We start from the raw sequence: 16,732 nt of genomic DNA, 5'->3' as shown, positions 1-16,732 counted from the left end.
ATTTAAGCTTTTGAGGTTTGTACTAGAAAAAAACAATGCACATAAGTCAGCTTTGGTTCATTTGTCACTTTAAGTAGCAAAATAAAAGCAGAAGGAATTGCCTCATGGGAATAGGACAGGCAGATGAAGAAGTGAGTACCCAAAACTGTTTATTTTTCTTAAGAGTTTGTTAGCACTATGCTTGAAAATAATAATTAGAAACATTACTTTGTGATCACATGGACAAAAATCCTCTGAACATTCTAATCTTCACAAAATACAGTGTAAAAACTCTCTTGGTCCAAGTTAAACATTTTAAAGATACGGTATTCTACCCTGTATCTTTTCTAATGTAACTCAGGTGAATTCTTTCCTAAGTCAATATTCATACAAGAATGTGTAGTGTTCAGTGTGTAGAACTATTATATTTATAATGTGAAAAATCAAATTTAGGAGGTCCTTTCTTAAATGTGCCTCTTTATATGTTAGGAATAATTTTGGGGTTCTTAATTATTGTTATTTTATTAAAATATAAAGACATAAAGCAAGTAGAGATATCAAAACAAATTTCTTAACGTGCACATGCAACACTTATGAAAGAATATGAGCTTTTGACAATTGTAATGTCAAGAAAAGTGCATCCACATCACAGGCAATAAGCTTTATGTTGTCCCAACCCCTTCTTTGACATACTCAGAAATCCCTCAGTATGTCAATGGGTTGTTCTCTACCTTCCCAAAAAAGGAATGGTTTAGTGTTAGACACATAATTTCAGGAAGAGGAATAGGATCTTTTATTCATGTGTAAATGATTCTGTTACCTGGAAGATAAGCATAAGACAAGAAAGACCTGTGGAGTAAAGAAATAAATTCATGTGACTAGGGCATAAATTCCCTTTACCCTTACAAAATATGGAAGCAATCCCATGAGAACCAATGTTTGACCAAACACTTGCTTACAATCATTCTGTATAACTCAAGACCATTGACAGGACTTAGAGATAGGTTCTCTTCTCAAACAGTGATACATATGAGGAATTTGTTATACTGTATTTTCAGCTCTAAAATTAAATAGATACATGTGTGTATATATGTGTGTGTATGAATATACATGTATGTTCAGAAGGAAACAACAAAGAACATTAAAAATTATTTTAACTTCCAGAAAGTGAGATGAGCCTAACACTTCTCAGTTTAGTATGCCATAGCCATATTGAAGATTGAAAGGACATGTCTGATATATATTATTTGGTGTGAATTAAATTTTATTTAAATATTTTCAGAGAGTATTTATACAAGTGTATGTATAAAATTACATTCAATGTAAAATATGCATCTAATCAATATATTCATGAAATTCTTTATCTTAATTCTTGTCTCTCAAATGAGGATGTTCAAATTCCATCGATTTTAAAATATATGGTTTCAAATACATAAAAATTGTATGATAAAATACAATTGAAAACATTTTATAGTCTCCAGAAGTAGATTTTTAAAAAATTAGAGGTAAAGATACCATTCTTTGCAAGCCTAGACCTTTACTGTCCATCCTCACCACCCCAAGAAACAGTTAACTAAGTTATTTCTTACAGATAAAGCCATTTGTATTTTCACAGGGTTCATCCAAAATATTTTGCCTTGGATTATATGCTATGCAGGACTTTGGATTTAAAGTTTCTGATGATGGAAATCTATAACAAAAAAAAGAAAATGTTAGCATGGAAAAAAAGAAATATGAATGTTCAGGGATATTATTTTATTAAATGGTAGAACTTTTAAAAGCTTTAAGTGATATATTAGCAAACTATTATTTTTTTCAATATCCGTAATTATGATTTTAGCATACAATACTTTACAAAATTCAGTTATTCTCTTTATACTCAGTAGATTGAGGCCACCGGTTTTTTAATTTTTTATTTTGTTTTGTTCTGTTTTGTTTACTTTGCTCATAAATGGTTTACATGTATGATGTTTTACTTCTACTTGGTTTAAGAAATATTAGTTGACCTAATTTGGGAAAACAAACCTGTTCATTTTACTTCTCAAAAGAATGAAAAACATGATAAATGAACTTTGTCATTGTATGACTCTACAAATCCTATATTCATGAATGAACATTACATTTAAAGATAACATAGAAAATAAGCCCAGAATATTTGAAAAACAGGAGAATGCTAATAATATTGGGTCTTTATCAGAACAAATAATAAATATTGTTTCTCTAGATGGCTCAGTGCATACATGTATACTTCCAAGTGCTTGTACTAAGGTTAAAAAAAAAAAGGAGTATCTGTCAACAAGAGTACACTAACTTTCATGCCATTGAACCTAAACTTGAGGAGTGTTCTCGGTGGATCTATGGTTATGTCTTTTTTGTTTTACGTGTATTCATGCCCTGCACAGGTAATATTAGCTACAATCACCCTGCCTGGATGTGACCTTCCCTAGTCAGAACTAACTAAGGATAAATTCACAAGAAGCAAAAAAAAGGCCTTAATGGCCAGAAACTTACAGATCCTGATTGGGAGATGAGCCATCCTTCCATAACCAGGCACCATGTTCTTCACTATATGAGAGTCCAATCCAAAAAAAGGATTGAGAGGAGTTCATGAAACCCTGCTTCAAGACAAAGACAAGCGTATTAATCAAATGTGAATCTACTCTAGGATTATTCCATACTTCTTTCTTGGTACCAGGGATTGAACCCAGGGGCGCTTAACCAATGAGCCACATCCCAACCCCTTTTAATATTTTATTTTGAGACAGAGTCTTGCTAGGTTGCTTAGGGCCTTGCTAAATTGCTGAGGCTGGCTTCAATTTGTGATCCTCCTGCCTCAGCCTCCTGAGCCACTGGGATTACAGGCATGTACCACCAGTCTGGTTATAATAATACTTTAAAGAAAGTTAGAGCTCAGAATAAGATTCAGCCTGTCCATTACATAATCTGAAATTATTTTTAGCTTCTAATTTATAGTCACATGCCTCAAATTTCTAATTTATTAGACCCATTTATTTGTGAAGCCAATGAGATTGAATCCAAATTTTACTTCCCGAAAGAATGAGAAACATCATAAATGAACTTAAGAGTTTTCATATAACCCTTCCTTCAGAGAGGAGCAATGATCAAATTTGATTCCAAATTTACAGTATCTTGAAGGATAAATCTCATGAATACAACCTTCTTACCCTATGCTCAGCACAGATCTTACCTGTACCTTAAGAATTTTGTCATTTTTTGGTAAGAATTTGATAATTTTTATGATAACATACTATACTACTGCTTCTATATTATATTACAGAAAGATTGACAAAAGCTATATAATTACAAAGGAAATTATACACTAGATTAGAATAACTCAAATTTCTAAAGTCACTTTTTTGGTTTTTTGATTAACATGTAAAAATAATGACTTATTGCTTATTCTTTGAATTCTTGCTGACAAGTTTGTGGTATTTATCCAGATTTTTATGGTTATGATGTCAATCTTTGAAGAATTTTATATAGGTTTTAATGATTGCTTCCAGGTTGAAATTGTTAGGTTTCTGGTTCAAATATAACCATTCAAAAATATATATAACCATTTATTTTCTATCTGATTAGAAATACAAATCAAAGTATTCAGCTTATATAACATATTTTATGGGTTCAAATAAAATGTAGGAAACAAGAATAAAGTACATGCCAATTCATCTCTGCTTTGGAGCTGAAGTAGACTGGAATTCTGAGCAGCACAAAAATGGAAACTTTCATACCAAGTTTTTCTTTCATTAGAAATGAAATAACAGTGGCACTGATGCCCAATCCACTTTTCTGGGCAAGAGCAGCAGTCAGACACTAAGAAAAAAAAAATGAGATGACTCAGGAGATTTAAATTTTTTCAAAGCTACTTATTCATTTAAAAATTGTGTGCCATTTATTATTGTTTTTCTACAAATATTCTTTGGGAATCTTCTATATAAACTATGGTTCAGAGAATATTAACACAAACTAATGAAACATTTTTTTTTTCTATTTAAATATATAATGGTGCACTGCTAGGTTTGACCTGGAATGTCCCCAAAGACCCAGGGGTGAGAAACTTGGTTCCCTGCTTAGTGTCATCAGGAGGTGATACAGGGCCTAGTGGGAAGTTTTAGGTCACTGGGGGCATACCATTGAAGGAGATAGTGGGCCCTGGCCTCTTCCCACTGTCTTGCCATAATGTGAATAGTTCCATTCCACCATGTGACTCCACCATGATGTGGTAACTTGCTATAGGCCAAAAACAGCAGGGTCAACCAATTAGGTACTAACACCTCCAAAACTAGAAGCCAAAATATGTTTTTTCTTTGTAGAAGTTGATTATCTTAGATATTTGTCACAGTTCTAGAAAGCCAACTGACACATACACATTCAATGTAATTTAATCATTTTTACATTAGAGAACTATGAAATGTGACTATCCTACAATCAACAGGCAAACTTGTGTCACTAACTGCAATATTTTTTCATGCATCTGTGTGTGAAAACAAGATACTGTCTTTTTAATTCTTTATCAGTCATAGAATTTGCAAAGAATGGAACCTACCTTCTTGGAGTTCTATCATAGATCCTGGAGAGAATGTTGGTTGGATAGTTTGTTTAGTATATGCTGTTAAAAAAACATTAAGGATTTACTTAATCAGGTTTTTGGAATAATAATAGGTTTATGGAATAATCAAATATTACAAAGTAGTAAAATGAAATATTTACTATTAAATGATGTAATTGCAATTTTGATCTTTATATAGACTTTCTAGAAAAACTTACAAATTTTCAGCAAAATTCCCAAAGTAGCCATCAACAAAAGGCATATTACTCCCAAGGCCCCAGAAATCAATCTCCACAGAGTGATCTGAGAAACTGTAGAGAAAAAAATGTATGTGATGATGATTTAAAGAACAAACACAGGAGCTGAAGTTCATAAGAGGAGTAGCCAATGAGATTGAATCCAAAGAGTTCTTCATTTGGTAACAGAGATATCTTTCCAATTGAAGATTGGAAAATGAAGACATTTTGTTCAAAATGCCACCAATACCAACATTTTTATATATGTTATTCTTCAGTGAGATAATTCATGCATGTTCTTTTCTATGAGTTCTATCTCAGTAAAGTAGATTTCTCACTTATCTTTTACCTTGGCAAAGAAGTCAAAATATCTGCTGTAAGAAGAGATCAACAGGCAGCAAACTGTTTGATGAGCTTATATAACAGACATTTACTGTTTTTCTTTCAACAAAATCACAAGATATATAATATAATTACCATTAGATGATGAGGAAAAAAAGTATTAAGGCTAGTAAATATCCACCTTACAAATCAAATCAAATTTTGTCTAGGTTCAGAGTCTTTTATTTGACATATTCTGTCATTGTCACAAGAATACTACTAGGGACTGTGCCCCTCCTTAATTTCAATGCAAGATCTGCTCTAATAAACAGGTTTCTGAAGGTACTATAGGTGAGATAACTTGGGAGCATTCTGAAACTGTGTGATGAGAGATGGCACAACCACTGTGTGGGTTGGAGGCCCAAGTTCAACACAGCACACTGAATTATGACACATAAGTGACTTTTTTCTTTATGCTTTTTAAAAAATCTCATTCAAATTTTTTTCTTTTGCTCTAAAACATTTCAACATTAGTAGATTCTGAATTAAATTAGTACACCCTCAAAGAGTGATATTGTCTATAACAACAGTACAATGTGTCAGTCTGTGTCATTTTTGAATGTCACATGACAAATATTAAATTAAAGACTTTGAAGCACCGTGTCATTAAAATCTGACATTCTCTATTTCAGTGCTAGAAATTTGTTGTTTACCATTGAACCACTTATGTTCATGTTTTATTACAAATTTAGAGGTACCCTATCAGAAGGCACTCGAACCGTTGGAAAAGTTTACAAAAGATTTTACTTTATAAAATCACACATGACTTACAAAATGAAGAATCAGGAAAGTAAAATGAATGCAAGGTGACTAATAGACAGAAAGCCTAAACATCCTTTTTAAATTTTAAAGCACTGTTCTGAAATTAGCTAATCTATGAGATGCATTTTTCTGGTTGTTTTTTATGTTTTCAATTTTATGATGAGGCTGCGCATACCTGCCATTTGAAAAGAAGTTCCCGGCTTGATGGAGAGAAGACACAATGTGTCTGCCTTAGCAGGAATGGTGTTAGATCATGAAGCTGAGCAGGAGGCTAAGGCTGGAGAAACTAAATATAAAAGAGAAAGAAAATTTGTGTATTAAAATAATGTTCTTGAATCATCTATTAATGAGAAGCATAGGTATAGATAGTGATATGAATAAGAAGTGGTAAAAATCACAAGCTTCTAAGATGCTCTAGGAACCACAATACAGGAAATCCTCACTATACTTTTGTAATGGAAACACTTGAACCAGAACACAAGAAGGTGAGAAGGAGTTCTTTCCAATGTTTGTGCAGAAAAGTTGTCTTAAAAATTATTTGGAAAGTAGGGAAAAATATGTGCAAACCAGTGATAAATTTATTTAGCATAATAAAGTTCCATGCTGATCTTTCTCTTAATAATAATCTTTATTATTTACCTTGTACTGTGCACAGTTTAAAGCATGTAGCTTTAACCTTGACATCTAAAAATTTTTTAAAATTAACTTCTAAAAAATGGCTAAATAATCAAGATACAAAAAACAGTCGCATTTTAGTAATGGGTAATATGAGACCTAGTAGAGCTGAGTGACTTGATCAAGGTCCCTGAAACTTGAAAGCCAGGCAGTCTTTCTCCAGAGCACACATGCGATATATTTTAAACCAAGCCCATCTCTTTGTATGTATGTATTTTGGAGACATTAATTTCATTTCTTTAGCACAGACTGGATAGTACTTCCATGTCTTATTCTGTTTCTGCCTCATTAACCCAGGCCAAAAGGTGGAACCAGAGTGGCTTCCCACTACTGCTTTATGAACACACAGGTATGTGCACGCATGCACACAAAAGCACATGCCTGTGCTCCAACACTGCCTCAGGTGTTCTAAATCAACATGTCAGTGCCTCATTCACATTAGGTTTAGACATTTCTTTCAACATGACTTGACCATTGTATATGACTAGTTGCTCTATAATTCTTATTTTTACTAACATGGATTATTATAATTATTGTGTTATTCAGATGATATATATATATATATATACTTTAGTTCACTTTTTTGTCCTCAGAAGAGTAACCTTATTGGGTGCCATAACATGTGCCTGTAATCCTAGTGGCTCCAGAAGCTGAGGCAGGAGGATTACAAGTTCAAAACCAGCCTCAGCAATGGCGAGTCGCTAAGCAACTCAGTGAGACCCTGTCTTTAAATAAAATATAAAATAGGGCTGGGGATGTGGCTCGGTGGTCGAGTGCTTCTGAGTTCAATCCCTGGTACCCCACCCCCAAAAGAGTAACCTTATTCATGAGTAACCAATTATGAAACAGGTGTGGCAGAATAAGAGTCTCGCTCGAGAGCAGGGATTTGGGTCTATGGAGACACCCACTACCATTCATCCCCACACAAAATAAGACTCCCATGTCAGCTTTTTGTGTTTTATGTGTATTTTTAAGCAATATAATTTGCTATACATTTGTTTTATTATAAGAGATTTTCAACCCCAAAAGAAAAATAATACAAATGCCAAAATAAAGGTTGTGATTTGATTTTCATTTCCATGAAGTCAGAAGTTTAGCCATGAAGTTAAAAGTTTCATCTGTTTAATTTGCATTGTGTGCATATAGCTGATTTCACAGAACCACTAAAATTGCTAAAATATAAATCATTACCAGAGAACATAGTCATGAAAATTCCTCCATTCAGATTTTATGCACATCCTAATGGAAAGAAGTGATTTATAAATGATCCTTTAATCACTTGATCTCTATTCTTTTTCAGGATGGGAGCAAGACAAAGCTGAACTAGCATAAAGTTGTCTGATTTTGCTCATTTTTTTAATCTCGTGTAAAATTGCCTTAACTACAAAATAGTTTAGGATTTTGCTTTCAGATTTTGATTTAAATGGTACCAATTTGTAACAGGACTGAAGTAGAGATCACACTAAACTTCAACACTAACAGAACCACCTTTAGAAAAATTTCAGACCAATTGGTGAGACTGTCTTTGTGAGACTCGTACTAGTGACTTTTTTTTTTTCCTTTTCATCTTAGTTCACTGACTCAGAAGTAAAAATCCGGTAAAGACATGTTTGATTCAAGAACAATAGGCCCAAGACACAAATAAGACAACTGAATACATACCAGTAAGCACACAGTTAATTCTTCCTAAATTGTCAGTCCTGGTTGATCCTTTGATTCCTTTTTGTATCTAGACAGTAAATTATTTCATGCCATAGGATCCCTACCACACATCTCTATTTGCAGCAGAATTTTTCATTGTCCTGCCCATATCCCTTGGAATATTTGGGGAACTCTGGAACAATAGTATCAGCATCTCTGTTTCTATGAAATGTTTTTTTTTCCCCCTCTTAAACCCACTGAAAGCCTTGCTGCTCTCACACATGGCAGTCTAGAAGTGCTAAATAGTTATCACCAGGGTGAACCTCAATCAGTCAATCTCCAGATTTGTTATAGTCCAGACAACACTAGCCCTAAGCAAAGAAGTTTTGAAAACTGTTCTTTATCCCATTTCCCAGAATCCCTCAACAGTGTCAACTCCAGTTTCCTCCAAGTAGCTAGATGGAGAGTAAGAGAACATTTATTTTGTTCTGCCTTCCCCTTCCTAAATTAACAGTCTGTTTCCTACCTTTACTTGATATACATACCAAATAAACTTTGCACTCAAAACGTTTGTGAGTCTGTTGCAGAAAGATCCCAAACTGAAACTTCACAGAAAGTTCAGCTGCACTAGAGCTAAATTTATTTTTGAAAAGTTATGTCTTCTTTTCAAAGATGCATCTCCCTTTGCAGCTCCTCCCCTCCTCTGGTGTCCACTGCAAGTAACCACACCCTTCCTCCCCATAATTTCCAGTGCCCTTGTTTAAAGCAAATGATGACTTCAATAACTCAAACATCTTTCAAACTCGAGCAAAGACCTGGCGAAAAGAAAACTATGTCCATTTAATATATGAATGGTGAAATCTTTTCTCAACATTTTATAACTAAAATGTTGCACAACATTCTAGCAGTCCATGTTTCAATAGATCCAAATGGGAATTTATTTTGGTCTCACTACTTCTGACAAATATGTGCATGCTCTGAGTGGAAAGAAAATTGCTGTCACCAGTCTGCTGTCCACTCTCCTTTTCAGAGGTAGGAAGGTCTTCCTGAGAAATAAAGAAAGGATCCTGACCTGGAAACAGCTTTTTGTAAACTTGCTAATGATAAGCTTGTTATCAAAAACTAGTAGATTTTTCTTAGCAAAATCCTTATCTGTGACATGTTTTTAGCAACAAGTATTGCCTGTCTAAATTGTTTATTTTTTAAAAAAAAGTTAGTATATAATCTATGAGTTGATGGAACAAGGTTTCCTAGAAAATGACATAAAAGTTACAGAACCATCTGAGTGACCAAAGAGGATGTGTCATGACCAAAGCATCTATTTTTGTGTAAATAATAAAGCCATCCATTATTTTGTGATCTCATGTTATCTGTTAGTCTGGTCAGAGTGTTTCCTAAAGCAGAAAGCAAGGGCCAAAGTTAGCCCATTGGCAGACCAGACAACTTACTGCTCTGTCCTTACCTGACAATTACTGTATCCCTGAAATTATTAATAAAGTTGGATATTAGGTGAAATCTGTGATGACTCTTATGAGTCTAATTTGACAGTTCAATCCTTTGTGCTATATTCTTGAGAACTGGTAAGTTGTATCCATGTGGTTAGTGAGAAGTAATGCATCAAATTGTATATGTAAAATCAAACACCTCTGCCACTCATATGAACTCAAAGCAAAAGTTATCATTGCCCCTTCTCAAATCCATAGGAAATTTGTACTTTGGCACCTCTTAGTCTGGGGCTTTCTTTTCCCCTCCTGTGCTGACATCTTTCCTGTACTCGCACAAAGGAATTCTCCAGACCTGACATATAAATACTCCAGCATTTTTTTGCTTCTCTAAAATGCAGGGACTATGTGGGGTTGCATGTTTGAAAGGAGGAAATGTGTGAAAATGGTGTTTCCCGCCCTTAAGACTAAGAGAAACTCCCTGAAAATAAGGGAAAGAAGAATAAGCATAATGGTGTAACCGTGGAGGGGTGAGGAAGATAAAAGAAGAGATCAGAGATGCAGGACTGTGTGCCACTGACATGAGGAAACCAGGCTGTGAGAAGAGAGGCCACGCTGGGAGATGCTCGTGTGCCACTCATGCCAGTGCTTCCCTTAGTGTAGTCATTATGGGAGTTGAGTAAATGTCTGAAAAAAATTCACCCTCTTTGCAGAGGACTACTAACACATTTCCTGCTTCCAGGGGATATTCTAATTGGGATTTTTTTGTTATCTGGAGGTAATTTCTTTTCAAAGGAAATCACATTCATATAATTTAACATCTAGTCACCCCTGTTTCTTGACATATTCAAGAATTGTTGTAAGCCTTAAGCAACCAAAAATGAAATAAAATAAATAAAAATTAAAAATTCAGAATAAAGTAGCCATTGTTTTGTTTAGACAAAAGAAGTATGAGATTCATCCTTGGATGCAAAAGTAATAAAGTATCTTTATATACCTTCCCAGAGAAAGTGACTAGAACTAGAAAACAGAAAAGAAATGCTACACCTGGGGGAAGGATCCAGGTGAGCACAAGTGGAAAACAGAACTGTTAATTTTCATCATAAGACTTCTGTACTATGGACTTCTAAAACATATGTATATGTTTACTTTATGAAAAAAAAAAATAGACAAGCAGGACACAGTAGTGCATGCTTGAAATCCCAGTGACTCAAGAGACTGAGGCAGTTGGATTGCAAGTTCAAGGCCAGACCCAGCAATGTAGTGAGACCCTGTCTTAAAATAAAAAATACAAAGGGCTGGGGATGTAATTCAGTGATAGAGTGTTGTACAATCCAATCCCCAGTATATTAAGAGAGAGAGAGAGAGAGAGAATACAATTAAGCAAAAAAATAAATCTTCAAGATGTCACGACACATAGTTTTGAAATCACTTTAATGCTCTATATGCTTTGAGAGATGGTATTTTCTAATCCACGCCTATCACCATGACGTTTATTTTTTTTCTGATTTGCACCTTGAATAATTCAAGGGCAAAAATGATTCTGGTTTAATAATTCCATTCCTTAGAATTCAAGAAAAAAAATGGATATTTTCTAGTCTTGGCATATTGTGTAATGAGATGGCGAGATCAAATCATCTATGCCCTCAAATATATTATTAATGCTAGAAATACACTATTGTAGAATAGAGGACGGGAACTGAGAGAGAGGGAGGAGGGGAGGGCTCTGGGAAGTACTAGAGAATGAAGTCTACTAAAATATGTCCACGTATGAATATATCACATATATAATTATAATGCACTAATTAAAAAAATAATAATAATAGGTGGGAGATTAGAGTAGAGCAAGCAGATTGGGGAGGGAGGAGAGGAAAGGAAAAATACTGGGGAATGAGTTTGATCAAATATGTCACGTGCATGCACAAGTATGGCATAATGAATCCCACTATTATATGTAATTATAGTGAAGTACTAAAAATATGCTATTACATTCAAAATAAAAATGTTAGTCCAAATTTCTTAAGATATTTCTGTACCATTACCATTAAAAGTGAGTTGTACAATATTCAGCATATAATATTTAGAGACAGAGCTTTCTGGTTTAATTGGAGGGAAAAAGGACAAGTTAGATTTGTGTTACAAAGCTGCTTTCCTAAGTTATTAATATTTCTCTGCCTGACATGCTTGGCAGTCAATACTATAGCACTAGGCTTTGCAAAAAGAAAATGCTTTTTCATATGGTCATTAAAAAGACCAGAAGCTAGAAGCTCAAATTTGCTTCCTCCTTTGTTTAGTAATGGGTGGGATTTATAGGAAGGGAGAGGGGAGAAGTTGCTTGTTAATTGGCTGGCAAGTTTTAGGGTTATTTTGTGCAGGCATAGATGGTCATCATGCCTCTTCACAGGTTGCATAATTGGAGGGCAGTTATGTGCTTGTAACCTCAAAACGTCTTTAACCAGATGAGCTGGCTTCTTCAGTACCTGTCCATTCTTAAAAAGCTGTTTCCAAACAGTGCATGAGTGGATTCTGAACTCTTTTCCTGAAAGAAAACTGAAGAACTTTGTTATTTCAGGAACTTATTTCCAGGTGTGTCCAGGCTTCAGCTGATTTAAGTACTTCAGGACATCACAACTGAAGGCAACTGTAGATTAGACCTTAACGTGTTCTGTTGTTTACGTGGTCGAAACAGCACAGATTCTGAGTGGAGCCCTAGCAAAACACCTTTCTTAAAAGGATGGGCCAATTTCAATGTTTGTGTCTTTCATATTATTCCACATCTTCTATCAGTAATGTCAAAAGATACATCATTTTTAACAAAACATAAATTATAATTATTATACTGCAAGATATTTGAATTGCCTGTTAAATAATACAATAAGATTGAAATCTCGTTTTACATTGAAACTAGGTTTTAAAATTATAATCGCCTATTTCATCTTTAATCACCTAAAGGCCAAAGCATTAACCTAATGTAATTTTAAGTGACACATCTCAAGGTATGAAAATTAATACACATGCTTCATTCATGATTAGGATAATTTCATTTTCATGGAAGCATAGGTGTCTATATTCTAATGTAAAAGTAGATCAGTTTTAGTAATTATAAATTTCCTGAATTTCATTCACATTTATAAAAACCTGATTTTTATGATATTTATGCAATATGTTAAGGTTTATGATGTCAGTTTTATAGTGAGTGATTTAAGTAAAAGTAATAACCAGATGACCTGTTCAAAAGTCCATTCAGTGTCCTCTATTTTGTACCATTGGTCTACCAGTCTGTTTTGATGCCAATACCATGCTGTTTTTGTTACTATTGCTCTGTAGTATCGTTTAAGGTCTGGTATAGTGATGCCACCTGCTTCAGTCTTCCTGCTAAAGGATTGATTTAGCTACTCTGGCTCTCTCATTTTTCCAGATGAATTTCATGACTGCTTTTTCTATTTTCATGAGGAATGTCATTGGGATTTTGATCAAAATTGCATTGAATCTGTATGGTGCTTTTGGTAGTATGGTCATTTTGAAAATATCAATTCTGCTGATCCAAGAGCAAGGTAGATCTTTCATCTTCTAAGGTCTTCTTTGACTTCTTTCTTTAGGGTTCTGTAATTTTCATTATATAGATATTTCACCTCTTTTGTTAAGTTGTTTTCCAAGTATTTTTAAGGCTATTGTAAATGGGGTGTGTTTTCCTTCCCTTTCTGAGGACTTGCCACTGATATATAGAAATGCACTTGATTTATGGGTGTTGATTTTCTATCCTGCTACTTTGCTGAATTCATTTACTAGTTCTAGAAGTTTTCTGGTGGAATTTTTAGGGCGTTCTAGGTATAGAATCCACAAAATTACTATTATCTTATATTAGATAAAAGTGCTAAAACATTCATTGAAGAAAACATAGCCTCTTAAAATGGTGCTGGAAAAACTGGAAATCCATATGCAATAAAATAAAATTAAACCCCGATCACTCACCATGCACAAAACTCAATTTAAAATGGATCAAGGACCTAGGAATAAAACCAGAGACTCTGCATCTAATAGAAGAAAAACTAGGCCCTAATCTCCATTATGTGGTATTAGGCCCAACTTTCTTAATAAGACCCCTTTGGTGCAAGAATTAAAATCAAGAATCAATAAATGGGATGGACTCAAACTAAAATGTTTCTTCTCAGCAAAAGAAACAATTTGTGAGGTGAATAGAGAACCTACATCTTGGGAGCAAATCTCTATCCCTCACACATCAGATAGAGCACTAACCTCTAGGGTATATAAAAAACTCAAAAAGCTAAGCACCAAAAAAACCCCCCAAAACCCAATCAATAAATGGGCCAAGGACCTGAACAGACACTTCTCAGAAGATGATATACAATCAATCAACAAATATATATATATATATATATATATATATATATATATATATATAAAATGTTTATCATCGCTAGCAATTAGAGAAATGCAAATCAAAACTACTCTAAGATTTTATTTCACTTCAGTCAGAATGGCAGCTATTATGAAGACAAACAACAAAAAGTGTTGGTGAAGATGTGGGGAAAAAAGTACATTCATAGACTGCTGGTGGGACTGCAAATTGGTGCAGCCAATATGGAAAGCAGTATGGAGATTTCTTGGAAAATTGGGAATGGAACCACCATTTGACCCAGCTATCCCTCTCCTGGGTCTATACCCAAAGGATTTAAAAACATCATAATATAGGGACACAGCCACATCAATGTTTATAGCAGCACAATTCACAATAGCTAAACTGTGGAACCAACCTAGATGCCCTTCAATAGATGAATGGATTAAAAAAGTGGCATATATACACAATGAAATATTACTCAGCAATAAAAGAGAATAAAATCATGGCAGTTGCAGGTAAATGGATGGAGTTAGAGAAGATAATGCTTAGTGAAGTTAGCCAATCCCCCCCAAAAAATGCCAAATGTTTTCTCTGATACAAGGAGGCTGATTCATAGTAAGGTAGGGAGTGGGGGGGGGCGTGGGAGGAATAGACAAAATCTAGATAAGGAAGAGGGGTGGGAGGGGAAGTGAGGGGTTATGGGGTTAGAAATGATGATGGAATGTGACGAATATTATTATCTAAAGTACATGGATGAAGACACAAATTGGTATGAATATACTTTGTATAGAACCAGAGATATAAAAGATTGTGCTATATTTGTGTAATAAGAATTGTAATGCATTCCACTGTCATACACAAATAAAAAAATTTAGAAAAAGGAAAAAAAGTCCATTCAGTGACTAAACAATCAAATTCAAAGTGTTTATCTTAATTTTGAAGTATTTTTCATGAATTCCCAAAGAACACTGTGGTATACTTAGTTTGAGAACATACTGACTCATATCTACTCTCTAGATGAAATAGACTAGAATGTGGAGAATCACAGAGGGTTTAGTTCTCAATCAAAAGTTTTGTTTTAGTAATTAGGAGGTAACCCATGGATCTGTTCCCCATGTACTCTTTACCAGAACAGGGTCATAGAGAGGGAGAGACAACATCAGATTGAAATGAAGAAAGAACTCATGTGGAATTGAACTTTGATCATGATCTTAGAGAATAAATAAGACTTGGAAATACAGATGTGATTATTATGAAATGAATTACAGGTAACTGTCCCATCTGATTTGAAGACCTAAGAGAGAGAAACAAAATTCAACAAACTACAATCTTTCTTTTTACCATTTTGAAGGACAGATATATATGTTATATACATATTCATATATATAAATACATAAATCAATCATTTAAATACATAGCTGTAACGTGAGTGAAATAAAGACTTACTAGTGGGAAGTAAATAAATCTCATTTACATAGATAAAAGTTTCAGTTGAATATATGGTTACTGAGACTGAGGCATTTTGATTTGTCATTTAAAAATATTTTTTAAATGATTAATTTCAATAAAACTATTGGGAACACCAGTATTTCACTCTAACCTGGGTAGGGACTGGAAGTATTTGGTAAGGCAGCAGCAGTCTTACTATTTTATATGACATATGCCCTTATGCAGGTTGCATTTAAATCTTACACTGTGTTGAAGAGGTGATTTTTTTGTTGTTTTTTGTTATGCTGCAATGGAGTTGGATTACTTAGCTCTGTTTTTGTTCAATATATCAAATAAATGTTTCATATTATTTCCACCGTGGGGAAAAAAAAATAAATCAATCAATCATTTAACGGTCATAATTTCAGAAACAGAACACTTTGAGAGCTCCCTAGAAATCTCATTTAACCTTTCAATGACTACCCTCTTTGTATTTCCAGGCATCAGCACCGTCTTAGCCTCTAGTACTGCAGTTTAGTTTGCCTACTTTTGAAATGTATGGAACTAGAACAATATAATGTGAACTCCTTTGTGGCTAGATTATTTTGCTTTGGTTCTTGTGATTCATTGAAGAACTCCATTCTATCACGTTGATCTTGAGTAAGAATAGATAGAAACCACTTTAGTCAGTGGATAGTAAAAACTGATTAGCTTAAATCATGTGGGCCCCTGTTTGTGCATTGGAGTGAGGCCAACTTCATGCAAAACAAAATGGGATAGCAAGATTATCCAAAGAAAATTTTGAGGCACTGAACTTCTGTGAGGATAAACTTAAGCAAATTGGTAATGACTGTTAATACATTTTTGTGTCTGTTTTGTTTTTATGTAGTAATTTTTTTCTAAGAATTGGTCTTTCTGAATAAGTCTTTCACTAATCTACATGTACAAGTTTATTGTGAAGCATAGTAACTGGGAAAAGATGAGAATGAGGAGTACACGTGTGAGTATATTGTGTTGAGAAGTCTTCGCATCTAGATTCAGCAAGTACAAGTTATATTACAATGACCTCCATGAGCTTTGATCCAGAAATAGCATCTACCATCTCTGATGTAGAGTAAATCTTATATTAAATAATATAACAGAATTTGACCTCAATGAGAAAACCAGCCACGAAATTGTAACATAAGAAGCAAAGGAAAATGAGGATAGCTATTGCTAATACCAAGGAAATAACAGTACATCTGTTAACTTCTGTTTT

General features: G+C 34.1%; 1 protein-coding gene across 6 annotated transcripts; it reads right to left on the bottom strand.

Moving 5' to 3' along the window:
- Positions 1–1,220: 1,220 nt before the first annotated feature.
- Positions 1,221–8,914, bottom strand: LOC124093948 (natural killer cells antigen CD94). 6 transcript variants are annotated; one of them, XM_046446487.1, is made up of 8 exons: positions 8,790–8,914; positions 6,104–6,214; positions 4,768–4,860; positions 4,547–4,609; positions 4,132–4,230; positions 3,662–3,813; positions 2,491–2,597; positions 1,221–1,669 (listed from the first exon to the last, which is right to left on the bottom strand). In XM_046446487.1, exons 2-8 carry the CDS (start codon positions 6,108–6,110, stop codon positions 1,558–1,560), a joined length of 633 nt encoding a protein of 210 aa, XP_046302443.1. In that variant the 5' UTR covers positions 6,111–6,214; positions 8,790–8,914; the 3' UTR covers positions 1,221–1,557. The 6 variants fall into 6 exon arrangements, with proteins under 6 accessions (XP_046302443.1, XP_046302445.1, XP_046302447.1 ...); XM_046446489.1 differs by having other exon boundaries at positions 2,491–2,594; XM_046446491.1 differs by lacking the exon at positions 4,132–4,230.
- Positions 8,915–16,732: the final 7,818 nt, after the last annotated feature.

The sequence above is a fragment of the Marmota monax genome, unplaced genomic scaffold, assembly GCF_021218885.2.
Source record: "Marmota monax isolate L192 unplaced genomic scaffold, Marmota_monax_Labrador192_F-V1.1 WCK01_AAM20220418_F8-fsc00314, whole genome shotgun sequence".
NCBI lineage: Eukaryota > Metazoa > Chordata > Mammalia > Rodentia > Sciuridae > Marmota > Marmota monax.
Note: the sequence above shows the minus strand (reverse complement) of the source record. Positions and strands in the feature narration are given on the sequence as shown.